The sequence below is a fragment of the Nilaparvata lugens genome, chromosome 9 (genome assembly GCF_014356525.2).
Source record: "Nilaparvata lugens isolate BPH chromosome 9, ASM1435652v1, whole genome shotgun sequence".
NCBI lineage: Eukaryota > Metazoa > Arthropoda > Insecta > Hemiptera > Delphacidae > Nilaparvata > Nilaparvata lugens.
In genome coordinates this window covers 35,084,366-35,103,377 of record NC_052512.1, presented here as the reverse complement: position 1 = coordinate 35,103,377, position 19,012 = coordinate 35,084,366, and the positions used below count along the sequence as shown (strand labels likewise).

Sequence of the window (19,012 nt, the reverse complement as noted above, 5' to 3'; positions counted from 1 at the left end):
CACTGACTCCACCCCATTCAATAGTTTTGTGCAGCAAAAAAACTGACACTGTTGTACTTTTTACAACAGCGCAACTGCCGGAATGCCAATACATTGTGAATGAATGTTTCTGTAACAAGTTTGAAATTTTGATTTTAGGAATGGGTAGAGCACTAGCTTTTGGCGCAGTTGGCATCATAGGTATTGGTGCTGCGGTCGCCTACGCTGATGCAGCAAGTAAGGCATCTGGTGGACAGGCAGGAGGAGGATCTAACGACGATATGAAACTATTTAATGATTGTTTCAATGATGCCGACTCTGGATCTGATACTTATCAAAACACTGCTGATGAGTTTGATATATATTAATCAACATCAATATTACCAGATTACTTATCCATTATATTAGAATTCTTCTTGGATTTACTGTATATGCATGAGGGAAAATAAAACATAATATCATACACTAACAAATATCGTATTTTTTCGTTAGAACCACTCTTGAATAGAAATAAAAATAGAAATCCAAGTATCCTTGAAAAGAGTATACTCTTGATAATAGCATCATGGCCGAAACATGTCGTGAGTAGACAATCAAAGAAAAAAGGGAACTTGAATTTTTTAGCACAAACAAATATTGTTGTTTATTGTCAATTGAGATAGAAATAGAAGAAAAGCTCTCCAGTCATTTTCTCTGTCAGAATATATTAAATTGGAAAACAGGAATGAAAATCACACTAAAGTCACTGAATAGTTTGTTTTTAAATTGCTGCAGTACGCGCGTTCTATAAATTTGTTGCCTCCTTGACTTTGGAACGGCATATAGGCAAGGTATGGCTCGCAGGGTATTCCACGGCTTCATAAAGACATCAGGCTTCAGTGACCCTAGATTCGTGAATGGAGGAAGTATATAATTATCCAAACAGAGTTTCCTAAGGAAGCTCCCGACACACAGAGATTCTCCATTAATGAGAGATCGTGATGATGAACGTATCACCAACTATGGAAAGAGCATTGTCAGCTGATAGGCTGTGTTGTGCTGAAAATATGTAACTCCAAAAAAATCAGGCTTCAGAAACCCTAGATCCGTGAATGGAGGAAGCTCCCTACACAAAGAGATTCTTTATGAATGAGCGAGTTGCAATGTATCACCAACTATGGAAAGGGCATGTTGAACGATAGTCAGCTGATAGGCTGTGTTGTGCCAGAGACAATCTAGGTATCTTTACTCTATGGTTATGCTAAAAAGACAAGCTCCTTGTTCAATTCGTCGGATCCAACTCGATGCTGGAGTGTTGGAGCTGTTTTCGAGAAAATCGCAAAAAACCCTGTTTTTGTTAACATTTTCGCCATTTTAGCCGCAATCTTGAATCGCATTTGATCCAAATTGTTCGTGTCGGATCCTTATACTGTAAGGACCTCAAGTTGCAAATTTCAAGTCATTCCGTTAATTAGGAGATGAGATATCGTGTACACAGACACACATATACTCATACACACACACACACACACATATATACATAAGTTACCAATACCCAAAAATCACTTTTTTGGACTCAGGGGACCTTGAAACGTATAGAAATTTAGAAATTGGGTTACGTTAATTTTTTTCGGAAAGCAATACTTTCCTTCTATGGTAATAGGACAAGGAAACTAAATAGGGTACTTGGATTTCTATTTTCATTCATAGACCCTATAATCATATCAAATTTTTTTGTGTTGAACATAAAGGTGCGTACAGATACACGCGCTGCGAACATGAGCAATTCACTTTTAATCAGCTGACTATAAGTGTATTTTTACAGAAACGGTAAGATACAGATACTAGTAGTTCTGTGAACAGTAGACCTCGCGTTATATTAACCTGTTGTTATGTTTTCTCAAAAATTAATGAATAATTTATCAATTTAAAATGTCTAGAGAAAATCCTGAATAGACATAGAGCTTTCTGTCCTATCGTACCGTGACGTGTCGTCCCGGAATGTGAGTGTGAGCGCTGTTATCAGGTCTGACGTTGATGGAAAGATAAATTTTCAAGATGTTCAATGTTTTTGAACGGGTAGTATTGTAGTCAACTGTCTACTAACGTTGATGGAAAGATACATTTTCAAGATGTTCTATGTTTTTGAACGGGTAGTATTATAGTCCACTTAACAGCTGATTTATGATGAATAATTCTATTGTCTGATTTTTACTCTAATATTGGCGTATGAAGGAGGCTCCTTTTTCTTTTATATTATCCTTGAAATGAAAACTTCCAAAAACCTTGTATATACGTCGACGCGCAATTTAAAAAGGAACATACCTGTCAAATTTCATGAAAATCTATTACCGCGTTTCGCCTTAAATGCGCAACATATAAACAAACATTAAGAGTATGTAGACGTCAGTTTGAATATCAGTGTTACTTGTTTATAAATAAAGTCCCAACTGAATTCATTATTAATAGAATTACAAAATCCATAATGAATCCCATACTGGATTGGATTAGGATGAATGTTTATTTTAAATTATCTGTATCCATTATGTAGTGTTTCATTCTTGTGTTATAAATTTAAAAAAAAATGTCATGGCTTCCTTGAATTGGTCTTTTTAAGTCTGTCATTTGCTTGTGATTTTGTTACTTTGTCTTATCGTTTGTAAGTATTGAGATGTGACCTGGTTTCCATAATTTTAGTTGCTCTAGTGGTTTGAATGAGCTCTTTTTCTTTTTATTGACATGTTTGCTGTACCTAGTTGTTCGAACTCACTGCCGGCGCACAAGTTTTCTTTGCCGGTAGTGCCATTTTGTAAGTTAGAATATTTATTTTATCAATCTGTATTATTTTATGACAAATGAATGAATTTGAATTTCAATTTGAATTAAGAGAAATGACAAACCGTCGACTTTAATCTTAGACCTCACTTCGCTCGGTCAATAAAAAGCTTGGCATCAGCTGATTAAAAGTGAATTGCCTATGTTCGCGGCGCGTATATCTGTACGCACCTTAACAGTCGACAACTTTGTCGAATTTAGGGTGGATCTAGAAGAAAAGAAGCTTTCACAAGACACCAAACCAGGCGGAAGCAGTTTTCGCAGTACTCAACACTCCACTAGTCTGGGATCCCTTGCACCAATGGTCAGACATTACCGTGCACCACAGAAAATCCCCGAAAATTCCCAAGGAAATCCTCAAACAAACTCGCACAGCAGCACACGTCGGTCTCGGCCATACGTGACTGGACTCGCACAATCGTGATGAGGCGCTGCAACCCAACAGCTTCCGGCACTTGGGAATTCGCACTCAATGCCAATAACTCCCTGACGGCCGCTTTGCGGTTTACCGGTTGTTTCCTACCTTCGTCCAACACGTTCCCTCTCCCTTTTCCCAACCACTAAATGGAACACGACATAACATCCATCCATCAACCCCTCAACCCATCCATGCTTCACAGGTGAGATTTGTTTCATTCATCCCGATTACATTTTTTGTGTAGTTGAGAAGTTGATATTGTGGTAATTATTCATATTGAATGGAAAAGATTAAGAAATTGATAAGATGAGATAAGATGTAAATTTATTGAACACAGTCATATTTATTCAATCATAAATATCGGGGACCGAGCTTCGCTCTGAAGTACAGAAGCATAAACAATTTATTACGAAAGAAGAAATTATAATAAATTGAATTGAATTGAATTTATTGCCAAAATTACAAACACATATTTGTATTGTACAATATTAATTACAAGACTATACAATACAAATAGACATTGATTTTAACTTGAGTATAACAATATTATCAATGTAATATTTGGCTCTAAGACACCTCGTGTGTTGGCAGTGAGTTCACTTATTCTGCTTCAAGTACTTCAAATACAATTCAAATTTCATAATGTTAAAGAAAGTATTACAGTAATTTACAAAAATCGCAAAACTTGGAAAAAAAACAAAACTTAAGAATACTACATATTATATGATAAAGTGATATCCAATTAATTATTGTTACGTCTTGAGGCTATCATGACAGTTAATATTTCAGAAAGAGAAAATAAATACAATTAAACTAAATTCCTGCAAGATGACGTGGGACAATTACATACCTGGTTTAAGAACCTGCAACTGAAAAACCATCGTTACAGTTTCTAGTTACAATGCTTGTTCGGTACATTAGTATACTTCATACAACTATTTGGGAAATAACATTCATAGTTCATACAGAAATGTTCTATCTAATCACAGTGAATTGAGATTGATTCCCAGAGAAATCCAAAAACTTCCCTCACTAAGGCCCGGTTGCACAAAGGCCGGTTAAATTTAAATCCTGATTAATTTCACGTGAACCAAATCAGAGAAGATCATTTCAAAAAGATGGATCTACTAGAATTAATCAGAATTGAAAATTGGAAATGGGACAGTTTTGGGCATGAGCCTGTTGTGCCTTTCCTCATGTTAAGTACTTGTACACAATGTGATAAATAAATAAATAAAATAACCCGGCTCTTTGCAACCGGCCTAAGTATACCTGATTGAATGATTACAGAATATCAACAGCTGAGTCATAATTTCGACACAGTCCCACACACATGAACTCGCGCACTCACTTCCATCACCAACAGACGACGAAATTATTATTATCAGCTGTTTTTCCAAGGATGAATAATAATTATCCTTTCAATGTCCTTCAGCGAGTTTTCCCAGGGATAAGACCTAGTGCAATCGAATCTTTATATTATAAACCTACTATGTTCTGAATTTCGCGAGAATCGTTAGAGCCGTTTTCAAGATCCGATGAAATACAAGCTTATAAACATCTAAACATCTAAGCATCCAAACATCTAAACATCTAAACATCCAAACATAACAGAAGTTGCTCGTTTAATAGATTGTAGTATAGGATATGTAATACAATAAACAGTTGAACATCGCCATAGAGATATAATTAATACAATGCGCTTATACTTGTATCTATACAATAATTTGTAAGTGCTAATATACAATTTGTAAGTGACAATATCTACTAGCTATCACAGAAATCTATAACTCTGTAGTAGGCCTCCGCAGCAAGAAAGCTGTATAAACTACTCTTGAAGTTGCTTATTGACTTAGATTTCAGCTCTGCAGGCAATTTGTTGTATAATTTGGAACCAATATAAGAAGTACTTTCTCATACAGTTTAAACCTATGCTGTCTTAAAGCTATATTGTTTCTACTTCTGGTGTTATGATCGTGTAATTCTGCATTCGTGACCAGTTTCGAGATATGTTTATGGGTGAAAATTAATAATAAAATTAATGTAAATGGAAGGCAAGATGAGAATTCAGAGAGACAAATGCCTCTCTACAAGACTCATTATACTTAAGACCAGCCATGTATTGTACAGCTCTCTTTTGCAGTTCAAAAATCCTTTGGAAATGAAAATCAGCGGTGCCTCCCCAAAACTCTATACCACAAAAAACATAGGAGTAGAAAAGAGCAAAATATACCATTTTTGACACCGATAATGGCACAGATTTCACGATATTCCTTATAACAAATAGATCGTTACTCAGCCTAGTAACTAATGCATCCACATGCTCATCCCACATAAACTTGGAGTCAAAGTGTAAGCCAAGCAATTTAACAGAGTCAGTATTGCTAACACATTCGTCATCTATATATAAATACGGTTCAACCGTATTGTGTCTCAAACTAAAATTTACCAGTTTACTTTTTTTTAGAACTGACTGTCAGGAAAAGCGTGTTGAAGAACTGTACAACCTGATTACCCACCAGATTACAATTTATTGTCAAAAAACCACAGATTTATTGATACTTAGAAAACATTAAATTATATTTCTTGAGTCGTTCGACCTCTTTGTCCCAACAATACCCGAATTAATTGTCTAGATTTCTCGATCATCTGCTCTCCAAGCATACCTCCTTTTCAATTTCACTGAGGGTGATATCATAGAACAAAGGTGGAGTAAGAAGATATCTCATGGCGTAGGTCATTGACGATACATTGAAGCTCCTCGTGTATCTTTTGGGATGAAACATGTTGCATTTGAGAAGATACAGAAGAGCATCTGTTGCTTATGGAAAGATACATTTCCGGAAAAGTTGAATGTTTTTCAAAGGGTAGTATTGTAGTCTAGTGGTCCTCCGCCGATAGGTAAAGCTTCAGGTCCCGGATTGTAGATCATTCTACTTCTATATAGCAATTCTAACATTCAGGCTTGTCACATATAGGGATTCAAAGCTAAATTTTTAAGCACTCATTAAAGTAGCTAATTACACAAATAAAGAAAATGTGCATAAAAGGACATCCCATGGCATAGGTCATTTATGTTTCGAATTTGGAGCCGATTTTTTGTCAACTCAAGCAGATTATTGTCGGCTAATGTCTGTTATTACTGTTTTAGTAAGAATTAATTTCTCTCCGATTTGAAATATTTTATTAATGCGTTTGGATGGAAATGTGTCGCTGAGAATGTTCAATATTCCAATAGCTGTGCAAAGGCTAAAAATAAACTTTCTGCTGGTGATATTTTTCAAAGTTTTCCGATTTGTATACTATCAGGGTATCAAAATGAAAAATTTTTCTCAGGAATATTTTTTTTCCGATCATTTCTTTTTGAGATATGATCGCCTAAAGTTTATATTTTTGGGACAGAACATTTCAAGTTCAGTAAGAGATAAAACCATGAGATTTAGAGGAGAGATTCTTCATGATATTGTTGATCTAGTTAAACAAAACTTTACTGAAAATTTCAATTTTTGAGAAAGGTATTCAATTTACCAAAAATGACTCAACTGAAAATTATTTTTGGCCATTTTAATAAATTTTATTACTTTCTCAAAAATTGATACTTTTAGAAAATTTTTGTTTTATTAGATCAACAATACCATGAAAAATCTATCCTTCAAAGCTCATGGATTTATCTCTCACCGACTTTTAATGTTCTGTCACAAGAATTCAAACTTTGGGCGCTCATATCTCAAAAAGTAATGGTCGGGAAAAAAATGTTTTCCTGAGAAAACTTTTTCATTTAGATAAGCTTGATGATATACAAATCGAAAAACTTCACCAGTATCACCAGTAGAAAGTTTATTTTCAGCCTTTGCACAGCCTTAATGTGATCTTGTAATCTGTAATATAGAGTTATCTAGTAATCTAGTAATATATATGCTATCTATCAGTTATCTAGTCTATATTAAAATAGAGGAAAGAATTGGCTTATACTCGTATTGGCTTATATATAATTGGCTTATACTGTACACGTACGAGATAGCAAATTCACGAATGACGCATAGTCACATCTCAACTACTGAGCTGTTAACCTTGAAAATTTCCATATTGATTATTGATTAACCGGGAATTGTCATAGGCCTATTCTCAATTCTTCAAGATTTCAGTAGGTTAAGTTTTCAGTTTGTCTAGTTTTCAATTAGACCCTTGCGGAGCACGGGCTACGTACTAGGTACTTATAATTTCCACTAATTGCGTAGCACGTGTTTCACCTGATCGAACTTTATAATCAATGCACTAAGATGAATTAATATGGAAAGATGCGTTTGAAGGCACGCGCTTGGGAAACTATCATAGTTTGAGATTGAAGTTGTGCCTGAATATACCTGTTAAATATATTATTGAAAAATCACACAATTATAGCAAATTCACGAATGACGCATCATCACATCTCAACTACTGAGCTGTTAACCTTGATATTGATTCTTGATTTACCGGGGGTGGTCATACATAGCCTTATTTTAAATTCTTCGAAATTACATTGGGTCAAGTTTTCAGTTTGTCAAGTTTTCAATTAGACTCTTGCGGAGCACGGGTTACGTACCAGTTACTTATAATTTCCACCAATTGTGCACGTGCTACACCTGATAGAACTTTATAATCAATAGAAAGGACTACTATGGAAAATTTCGTTTGAAAGCACGCGCTTGGGAAACTATCGTAGCTTGGGATTTTAGTTGTGCCTGAATGCAGCTCAACTGTTAAATATATCATTAATTTGATGTTGTAATTGTTGAATGAATGAATAAATGAATGAACTTTATTTCTGTTGAGAAACTCGTTATCTCGTCATAAAAGGATTCAATTTAATCAGAAACATTATAAAAATATTTACCAGGGTGTTTCTAGCATATTAATCTCTTGAACTAGTCTTGGCAACTCTATAGATAAACTGTGGCTAAAAATTGATTTTGAGTTCCATAAGAGCACTAGGATATGTTACTTGAAGGAGCGCATTCCGCCTGATCTGGTCTGAAACTTGAGTGACTCTCGAGAGGTGGAGCTCCCTTTTAAGGGCTCCTTCTTGCCAAAATTTCTCTCCTCCCTACTGCAATATCATTGGTCAAGAGACTTACTATCACGTCATCACTAAGCCAAAAAGACCTCTAAACGCCCTGTGCCGTTATATCTTATTATTTGTGTAGAGCTCGAATAAATTTATATATATTGGACATGAAGTGGCCCGGCTTAGCTTCAAGTGGCTCTCATGTTTGCAAATGAAAAATATAGAAACCCCTCATCTTCTCTTTCCAGAAGTTTCCTGTCTCTTACCAACTTCAAATAACTTCCTCACTCTCTCTTTCTTTTTTTCTCCTGTATCGAGTGAAAGAGACGGCCGGCTGCGCCCTAACTTTGTCAATTAACTTGAAAATTTTGGAGTTCAAGGAATCACATCTTACTATTCGAACACTGTTATTGACCGAGCGGAGTGAGGTCTAAGATTCAATTCGACGGTTTCGCATTTCTCTTTATTTATGTTTAAATGTTTATATATATATGTTCCACATTCACAGCGAAACGCAGCAATAGATTTCTATAAAATTTGACAGGTATGTTCCTTTTTGAGTTTTGCGTCGACTTATACGTAAGGTTTTTTTTGAAATTTTGCATTTTGAGTATAATAGAAAAGTAAAAAGAGTCTCCTTCGAACGCCAATATTACCGTGAAAATCAGACTTTAGAATTATTCATCATAAATCAGCTGTCCATTGGATTATTAATTGTATGAAATTAATATCTCAATGTAACTTGGTAAAAAATCAGATGTCGTGTGGACTATCAATTGCAAGCGATTAGGGATGTAATTGATAACTCGAATATATTTTTTCATAATTATATATTATTTACTCGCGCTTCGCGCTTCGCCCCCTGCACCACCAGTAGGGTGGGTTAGCAGCCTCCGCGCTTCGCGCTCTGGCTGGGAGGTGGGCTTCGCCCGCCCAAACGCCTTTTATGACTGTAAAGGGGTGGATAGCAGCCTCCGCGCTTCTCGCTCCGGGTGGGAGGCGGGCTCCGCCCGCCCAACCACTTTTTATGGCTGTATAGGGTTGAGTAGCAGCCTCCGCGCTTCGCGCCTCAGCTGGGAGGCGGGCTTCGCCCGCCCAATCGCCTTTTATGACTGTATGGCGTTGGGTAACAGCCTCCGCGCTTCGCGCTCCGGCTGGTAGGCGGGCTTCGCCCGCTCAGCATTCCTCTGCTTACAACTCGGTAAGTTTTTGATGATAGTAGCATGGTTGTTTACATACAATTATTGTCGATACAACGACCCAAACGGCCATTATTGTTTACACACCGATATGCCGTCAAGCACTGCCGTTAATGATTTGGAGATTATTAAAAATAAGTTACTGTAGTATCTTTATTTCAAAAAGTATCTTTATTTACTAAATTTTGTCTACAAGCTTCTTCCAATGAAACTTAGAGTCCAGCATTTAAAGTACAAAAATAAAAAACCAGAAGATCAATTAAGCTACGTTTACACCATAGTTAATAACAAAATGTTAATTACTTAATCCCTATAGATTCTATTAGATTGAACAATCGTATCATCCAAATGATGAGCATAATATGTGTTTGTCAAGTTCCGTTCAAATCTAATAGAATCTATAAGGATTGTTATTAACATTTTTTTAAAACTTTGGTGTGAACCCAGCTCCAGAGCAATTATTTTATGATATAAAATTCTGAATAATAATATATTCATGCCAGATTTCATCAATAAATTGTAAAATTTCCATGTTCCGTGCAATAGACCAAGACTTAATAGACTATGCTTTTTACTTTCCTTGCCCTATTACCAAAGGTAAGGAAAGTACTGCTTTCCAAAAAAAAAAAATGTACCCTAATTTCATGTTTTCTATACGTTTCAAGGTCCCCTGAGTCCAAAAAAAAAATGGTTTTTGGGTATTGGTCTGTATGTGTGTGAGTGTGTAAAAGAGTGTATGTGCGTCTGTGTACAGGATATTTCATCTCCCAATTAACGGAATGACTTGAAATTTGGAACTTAAGGTCCTTACACTATAAGGATCCGACACAAACATTTTCGATCAAATGCAATTCAAGATGGCGGCTAAAATGGCGAAAATGTTGTCAAAAACAGGGTTTTTGCGATTTTCTCGAAAACGGCACAAACGATTTTGATCAAATTCATACCTAGAAACGTCATTGATAAGCTCTATAAACTGCTACAAGTCCCATATCTGTGAAAATTTCAGGAGCACTGCACCATCTATGCAAAGTTTGATTTTAGATTTTCAATTATCAGGCTTCAGATACAATTTGAACAAAAAATTTCAATTGTAAAAGATTGAGCATGAAAATCTCTACAATTAATGTTCAGTAACATTTTCACCTAAATTGAAAATAAGCTCGAAATTGGAGAAAATAAGATTATTCAATTGCAAACTGTTGGCAACTGTTGATTCTATTAAATCATTCACTATGAAGAGATAGCAGACTTCGTGTGTCTCCAGCGTTATTGTCCTGTTAACAGCTGGTTCAGATCCTAGAAAAGTGGATTTGAGATGCGCGGGAACACTAGCGTCAGTTGATGAATTTTCATAACGGCAAGGAAAGTTGTGTGAGTGCACCACACCAGATTTATTCAAACACCGTTTATCAGAACCGCTTACCATTTCAATTCCTACCTAGATAGATCAATAGACTAAACCCATTCCTTAACCCCCCCCCTTTCTGTGGTGCTAGTATACGAGTACATTCAAAAAATCTTGTGAAAAATTATGCTGCTCAATTATTGATGATTTAATTATTATTTTTGAGCTCTATCAACTCTTTATTTTTTCAATTGTTTCTTCTTTCCTTGTATATACATATTTCTCATACCCCTCCACTAACTTTCCTGAATCTAACTCAAATATCGCTCTTTTCTTATCTTATTAGCTATACTGAATTGTTGTGAATATTCAATGAAGTGTGATACTATTTTCGTTTGTTTTCTTCTTTAAATGTAAAGTTAGAACCAAACTTTACATCGTTAACTTTTAAAGTTAACTTTACACTGACACCGACACGTCAGGACAGGACATAATTCACTCTGATGGACAGTATTAGAGGAGGCTGTAGTTTTTTACTGCGCGAGGTCTACTGTTCACAGAACTAATAGTATTTTAATACCAGCATGAATGGTAAATATCCAAACACAGCTGTGTTTGTGGAGATAATACTCAATAACAACTATACAAATGAGAACAATAATTGTATGAAAGTCTAATTCGTTTTCGGCAACTAACAGAATACGAACCGAACAGAACGGAACCGGATGTGTGTGGAACTAGCCTTACAGTTGATAATACTTTCAATATCAGCACGAAATTATAAAATTTACTTCAGCTTATTTGTGTTTCAACAAGATTCTTGCGAAGAACGGGTCACCTGCTAGTCACTTGCTTTCCTCAATGGTTTTTCATCTGTGTGACTGAGATATTGTTCCTGTGGAACAATATTTTTAAAGGTATGGTTTCTTGATCCATTCCGAGCTGCTTTGTATTAACACACTTTTTCATGTAGCCTATTTGAACACGACATGCAGTCAATTTATTAAGTAAATAATTGAAAACTTTTACTTACTGGCTGAAGTACTTTCGACCGTCTAGTGATCATTTTCAACAGTGCAGACCGGAAATGTTTTGACGGTTAGGAAGATTTGTGATGTTTATTATGTAATCAAAAAGTTTGTTGGATTTGAAATTCAGCTGTTCATTCATAAATGCTGAATTTCAAATCTAACAAACTTTTTGATCACATAATAAACATCACAAAACTTTCTAACCATCAAAACATTTCCGGTCTGCACTGTTGAAAATGATCGCTAGACGGTCGAAAGTACTTCAGTCAGTAAGTAAAAGTTTTCAGTTATTTACTTAATAAATTGACTGCATGTCGTGTTCAAATACATAAAAAAGTGTGTTAATATTTTTAAATCATTGATATCCTCTGTTGGAACTCACTTCTTTGAACTATGCAATAGTAGGCCTACACACATTTTTGGATGTTAAAATTGGCAGAGAATATGCATTTATGAGAGCTAATCACTTGTAATAATATTCATCAATGAGTTTTTGATGGGACTTTTTCTTGTCGTGGACTGATTACACCCCCACAAATTCTCACGTTGGGGTGGGATTTCGATTGTGCGTTTCTGTTGTCGTCGACCACTAAAATGGCCGAATCATAGAAGAATCATAGAAGAGTATCGGCAATTGTTTTCGAGCACATATCGTGGTCGACGACGACAGAAACGCACAAACGGAAAGCCACCTCAAGGGCCAAGCCAGACGAAGCGTTTTTCCAGGCGTTTCCAGACGAGTCGTATGAAGTTGAGGTTGGGTTGAGACGATTCGTTTGAAAACGCCTGAATAACACTTTGTATGGCTTGGTCCTTAGTCTTGAGCTTGGATTAAGCAATAAATGAAAAATGGTATAAGAGAAAATTCAGTTTAAGCTAATATTTCACTATGCTCATGCACAGTTCGAAACATGATCAATACTACAGAAATATTCGGGTACCAAAAATGATAAATTTATTATTTTGAGTGAACAGAGGTCAAATTCGGTTCTAATCAGTGGCGCCATATCACCGGGGAGGGGGGGGTGTAGACAAAAACCAATAGGTAAGAGGGGGGGGGAGGAATAGAGGGTCCAAAAAGCGCCAAAAGGAAAGAGCGTCCTGGGTTTTTCCCCATAAATGTTAGATTCGAAGATGTTATTATATGCTTATTTTGTCCAGTTTTATACGAATGTGGTTGAAGTATCAATACAAGCATATAGGCCTACATTATTAGTTGATCATGAAGTATTTATTAGAAATATAGGCCTACGGAGAGGGCCTAAAGTAGGAATACACTGAAACAGATTTTTCAAAAATCATTGAAAAAGATAAATTTTTCTTCTACAATGACATTTTCAACAATTTCATTGAGGATCATTTTCTAATTGGAAAATAACTTTCAGTTAGAAAGCTGAATTAACATTAAGCTGTTCCCATAATTCTCACCAACTCTGTCCATACATTATTGATTGTCTGATTGTGCCCTCTCTTCTGCTTTCACTGTGACATCTTGCAACTTTTCAATTCTCACGTTGAAAATTATGCAATAACTCACTTATTGTATATATATATAGCGAGTTTTTGCAACTTCAGTTGTGTCGCTTCTCGCACCCCAATCGCCATCTTTCCCTATCTATCCAGTCTCCTTCAAAGAGACCTCTACTCTCCATTTCAATGTGGACATTGGATACCCATTTCTTTCGCGGTCTTCCACGCCTATTTCTGTTCGCTGGTACCCAATTCCATACTTGCAAAGGAAGTCTTCCTTCATTCATTCTGCGCAGGTGTCCATACCATTTCAATTGTTTCTCTCCAATGACATCCATTATTGTGTTTTTTGCGCTCATTCTCTCTCTTATTATATCATTCCTGATTCGCTCCAGCAACGTCAATCCTAAACTCCTCCTCCAGTACATCATTTCCGCTGAAAGAAGTTTTTGAGTAGTTAATTTGTCCACACACCACACTTCTGACCCATACGTCATGACTGGCTCAATCATTGCCTGGTAAATATTTTTTTTTGTATTTTTGGTTATGTTTTATTCCATAGGATTGGATGTAGTGCTCTTATCATATTTTTTGCCTTCCTTATCTTCCCCATGATATCCACTCTATCCCTTCCATCATCACTAATAACAACGCCGAGGTACTTGTACTCCTTAACATTTCTAATCAATCCATTTTCAGTTTCAATATCCTGTCCTGTGCCTCCGAACTGCATATATTGTGTCTTTTCTGTGTTAACCTCCAAGCCCCATATTATTGTGCCCTCACTTATTGTGCCCTCATCAATAATTGTACCCATTCTGTATTCAAGCTTCAACTATACCACAGAGAAAAATATATACTCCTTATCCATACTTTCATTGTTGCTACATTGTTGATATTGTAGAAGGAATTAACTTCTGCTGTTTAAAAAAAGTATTAAATCAGTATGAGATTCTAGGGATTCGTGTGGATGGACCCGCATTTTCATTATTGATCTGATTCATTGGGGGGGGGGGAGGGGGCTAAGCCCCTCCTGCCACCTCTAAATGGCGCCCCTGGTTCTAATTTTTGGAGTTGATATGATAATACGCTAACTCATGACATTTTCGTGTCATGAATCTTTGAATGTTGCTGTATCAAATTATACACCGGTAGGCTACCTATCACACCCATATCATTTTTTATGATAACATCTTATATCATGGATGTGGCAGCTTCACATTCAGTGAATATTCTCGATATTCTTACACCAGTGCAATTTGTTGAAATTTTATAACTTAACGTTTTATCGCTTCCATAACTCCTGAACTGAAATTGACTCTCCTTTCATTTCTCCTACTTGCTCTCTCTTTCTGTATCACTTACTACGAGTATCTCCTTTCTCTCTCTTCTTTTTACTAGCGTGATCAATGTCTTTTGTTGACACTCTCCAACTCAGTATTTGAGCAGTTTTTACGATACGAAAGTTATTGAATGACATAAGGTGGCATACTGCAGGGTTACTCATACGGTCATAAGGCTATAATTAAGAATTGTAGGTTTATTTCACTGCAGTAACCTCATATTGTGTTAGAGTTTTGGTCATTTCTGCTCCTCTTCCTAGGAGAGGCACTCAATAACATGATCGGTGCCTATGAAGGATTGATTGATTGATTTTTATTATGACGTGCCAGGTCTCGATAGACCCATTGCACTAGAAAACTTTACCATACAGGTTTGGGCAAGGAGGCATGTATGATTGAAAATTATAGCAGATACATACTCATTTTTGAACGAAATTCAAAATTCATTTTTCCAGTGTGTACCTTTGAAGGTTGTCATTATGAAAAATCTGGTGTGGCGCACTCACACAACTTTCCTTGCCATTATGAGAATTGATCACCTGACGCTAGTGTTCTCGCGCATCTCAAGTCTACTTATAAACAAAGATCTGAGCCAGCTGGTGACAGGACAATAACGCTGGAGACATACGTGGTCTGCTATCTCTTCATAGTGAATGATTTAATAGAATCAACAGTTGCCAACAGTTTGTAATTGGCTAATCACATTTTCTCGAATTTCGAGCTAATTTTCAATTTTTGGTGACATTAATTGTAGAGATTTTCATGCTCAATCTTTTCGACTCGAAATTTTTTTTTTATATTGTATCTGAAGCCTGATAATTGAGAATCTAAAATCAAACTTTGCATAGATGGGGCGGAGCTCCTGAAATTCTTACATGTATGGGATATATGGCAGTTGATAGAGCTTATCAATAACTATTCCAGGTATGAATTTGATCAAAATCGTTGGAGCCGTTTTTGAGAAAATCGCGAAAACCCCTTTCTTTGACAACATTTTCTCCATTTTAGCCGCCATCTTGAATTGCATTTGATCGAAATTGTCGGATCCTTATATTGTAAAGATATTAAGTTCCAAATTTCAAGTCATTCCGTTGAAGGCGAGATGAGTCATCGTGTACACAGACGTGTAAAACGTATAGAAATTTAGAAATTCGGGTACCTTAATTTTTTTCGGAAAGCAATACTTTCCTTACCTATGGTAATAGGGCAAGGGAAGTAAAAATTCAATATCCGGGCACAGAACTACTAGTATTTTAATACTAGCATGAATAGTAAATATCCAAACACAGCTGTGCTTGTGAAGAAAATACTCAATAACAACCGATATCGGGGCACCGAGCTTCGCTCTTTAGTTTTATTTATTTACTTTTGATAAACCGAACACAATTCTTTGGAATAATTGGGGAAGTACTAACAGGCACAGCCAAAACTGTTTCTTTCCCGAATTTTGATTCATACACTATAAATAGTCCAGAAAGTAGACTATGTTCCATACACTTGAATTCAGGATCAGGATTTTCTGTTCAAACATTTGAAAACAAAAAAATCTGGTGTGGCGCACCCACACAACTTTCCTTGCCGTTATGAGAATTGATCACCTGACGCTAGTGTTTACGCGCATCACAAGTCTACTTATAAACAAAGATCTAAACCAGCAGGTAACAGGACAATAACGCTGGAGACATAGCAGGTCTGCTATCTCTTCATAGTGAATAATATGATAGAATCAACAGTTGCCAACTGTTTGCAATATTTGATAATCAAATTTTTTCGAATTTCCAGCTTAATTTCAGTTTTAGGTAAAAATGGTACTCAACATTAATTGTAAAGATTTTTATGCTCAATCTTCTCCACTCGAATTTGATTGTTTAAATTGTATCTGAAGCCTGATAATTGGTTATCTAAAATCCAACTTTGCATAGATAGGGCGGAGCTCCTGCAATTTTTACAGATATGGGACTTGTGGCAGTTGATAGATGTGACTTGTGGCAGTTGATAGAGCTTATCAATGTCTATTCTGGGTATTGTTAGGGGGGAAAAGAACTATGATAACTTTTGTGAGGGGAAAACTATTATAACAAAAAGATCAGAATAACTAGAACTTTAAATAATGAATCTTTAACATCGATCGGATCGGAGATCCTGAAATTTTCAAAGATATGGGACTTGTGGCATTCGATAGAGCTTATCAATGACTATTTCAGGTATGATTTTGATCAAAATCGTTGGAGCCGTTTCCGAGAAAATCGGGAAAAACCCTGTTATTGACAACATTTTCGCCATTTTAGCCGCCATCTTGGATTGCATTTGATCGAAATTGTTCGTGTCGGATCCTTATAGTGTAAGGACCTTAAGTTCCAAATTTCAAGTTATTCCGTTAACTGAGAGATGAGATATCGTGTACACAGACGCACATACACTCATACACACACACACACACACACACACACACACACACACACACACACACACACACACACACACACACACACACACACACACACATACACACACACACACACACATACAGACCAATACCCAAAAACCACTTTTTTCGGACTCAGGGGACCTTGAAACATATAGAAATTTAGAAATTGTGGTACCTTAATTTTTTTCGGAAAGCAATACTTTCCTCACCTAAGGTAATAGGGAAAGGAAAGTAAAAATTATAATCACTAAATATAAAAGCGAAATGGCACTCACTCACTCACTGACTGACTGAATGACTGACTGACTCACTCTCTCTCAGAAATAAGAATCTACCGGACCAAAAACGTTAAAATTTGGTAGGTATGTTCAGTTGGCCCTTGAGAGGCATACTAAGAAATCTTTTAGCGATATTTTAACTCTAAGGGTGGTTTTTAAGGGTTTTAAGTTCTTTTAGCATGTATATTCTTCTTATTCCAATATCTTAAAATTATAATATGAAATGTCCATACCATATGTTAATATAGAATGTAACATATTTTAATTTTGATAGATAAATAAAAATCCCTAGCTGAAATATTTATAGGTCTAAGTGAAGTAATTGGCTAATATCGCCAAAGAGATAATGTAAAGATTAGATAATATCAGACATCCTGGCTAAACTGTACAACAGCCTAAGAGGAATGGAAATAAATTTTGCTAATATATAACATTATATAAAATATTGAAAATTTAGGTTAGGCATAAACATTTAGTGATCGGCGACCTAACGATCGACCGAGCCATACAACGTAGAATCTGACCAAACACCTTGGCAGAAATTTGTTGTGGCAAGTCAGAGGAACTAAAGGTCTCACGTGGCTGATTATTGTAATGTATGAAACAACTAATGACCTATAAAAAATTACTTAGCATGTAAAGAGCATAATTAAGAACCCAACAAAAATAATTGAATGTATTAAGGAAGTAGGAGGTTACTGGGCGCATGAATACTGTAATAATTTGCATGCATCAATCAAATAGTGGCAATTTATAGGCGGCAATAGTGAGCCGATTCAAAAATATTTGTATATATTTCTACAAATAAATAGAATTTATAAAAAAGTATTGTATAGTCTATGTTTTGGATATGGCCCGAAGGCAAAGAAATTATTAAATATATAACATAAGTAATAATTTAATATTTTAGTACGGTCTATTTGAGCCTTGAATGGCGGAGGACTAGAATATTCAAATTTTATGCAAATTTGAAAATCAGAAATGAGAATTGTAAAATTGAGAAACAAGAATGACACTCGCCTGCCAACTGCCACCATGAGAGGTCCCTAAAAATTATAGAGCGTAATACCTTGCTATATCTTGTAATAATTTAAAGTTAAATTGAATTACTAAATTCTTATAAGACTTTCTGATGCTCTTATAAAGCAAAAGTCATTTTCATGTTTAAATAATTTTGTAACCCCTTGGGAGAGATGACTCCGGCTACAATAATCCAAGACCACCAGGAGTTGGATTGACATCAGCAGCTCATAAGAAAATTCCGACACGTGAGTGGAAAATATTGAAATAGTGATAGGGCGCCCTCAGTGCTTCGAAATTACATAAGAATCAAAGCTAGCTTGTCGAAAGGGTTTTCTTATGAATTAAGAATTTGGTAAAAAATACTTGTGCGAGTAAATGTAGTATTAAAGGTATTTTATTAGAAAAGTAACGAATCAATTCATATATTGGAAGATCTATCAATCAAAGAAGTATAAAATCTAGGCTGTTAATACATATTCATATGATCATTAATTTCTGCAATATAATTTGCGTTAGTTTGTTCTAGCTCTGATTCACTAGATGAATTGCTCTATTTATTCCTTCAGGTGCCGAATCTCGCACCCTGAGATAAAATATATATTTATTACAAAGAAATCTATTAGATACTATAGAATTT

The 19,012-nt window shown here is 35.8% G+C and overlaps 1 protein-coding gene across 1 annotated transcript in view; it reads left to right on the top strand.

Annotated features, from left to right (window-relative positions):
* Window positions 1-448, top strand: part of LOC111054167 (glycine-rich cell wall structural protein-like) — an 11,186-nt gene extending 10,738 nt beyond the window's left edge. The window contains exon 4 of the mRNA XM_039435800.1: window positions 250-448. Within this exon, the coding sequence (XP_039291734.1) occupies window positions 250-347 (98 nt within the window). The 3' untranslated portion in view covers window positions 348-448. The remainder of the gene's footprint in view (window positions 1-249) is intronic.
* Window positions 449-19,012: the final 18,564 nt, after the last annotated feature.